Raw genomic sequence first — 281 nt, 5'->3', positions numbered from 1 at the left:
CAGCCCCTTGCCAGTCACCCCCGGCCCCGACCCACCTGAAGTGCCCCAGGTGGTAGAACATGGGCTGCTTGTAGAAGACGTCCTTGCTGCTGTCCACGATGACAGGGCTGTCCACGTAGTTCTTGCTCCAGTTGGGGCCTCCCTCCAGGTCCAGGGCCAGGTTCCAGTCGGTCCAGCCTGTCACGTAGTTGTTGAGGTTCTGTGGGGCAGGTAATGGTGCTGAGCCGCAGGCAGGCACAGGGGGGGGCTGGGGCATCCGCAGGCCCCTGCGACGCCCCCCC

The 281-nt window shown here is 65.8% G+C and overlaps 1 protein-coding gene across 1 annotated transcript in view; it reads right to left on the bottom strand.

The window, feature by feature from the left end:
- Nucleotides 1-281, bottom strand: part of GBA (glucosidase, beta, acid) — a gene marked incomplete at its 5' end in the record, with an annotated part of 12,518 nt that overhangs the window by 3,708 nt on the left and 8,529 nt on the right. The window contains 2 exon segments of the mRNA XM_009321902.1: nucleotides 19-219; nucleotides 274-281. The exon segment at nucleotides 274-281 is cut by the window's right edge and continues 206 nt beyond it. Of these exon segments, the coding sequence (XP_009320177.1) occupies nucleotides 19-219; nucleotides 274-281 (209 nt within the window).

This window comes from Pygoscelis adeliae, unplaced genomic scaffold, assembly GCF_000699105.1.
Source record: "Pygoscelis adeliae isolate BGI_AS28 unplaced genomic scaffold, ASM69910v1 Scaffold484, whole genome shotgun sequence".
Lineage (NCBI taxonomy): Eukaryota > Metazoa > Chordata > Aves > Sphenisciformes > Spheniscidae > Pygoscelis > Pygoscelis adeliae.
Note: the sequence above shows the minus strand (reverse complement) of the source record. Positions and strands in the feature narration are given on the sequence as shown.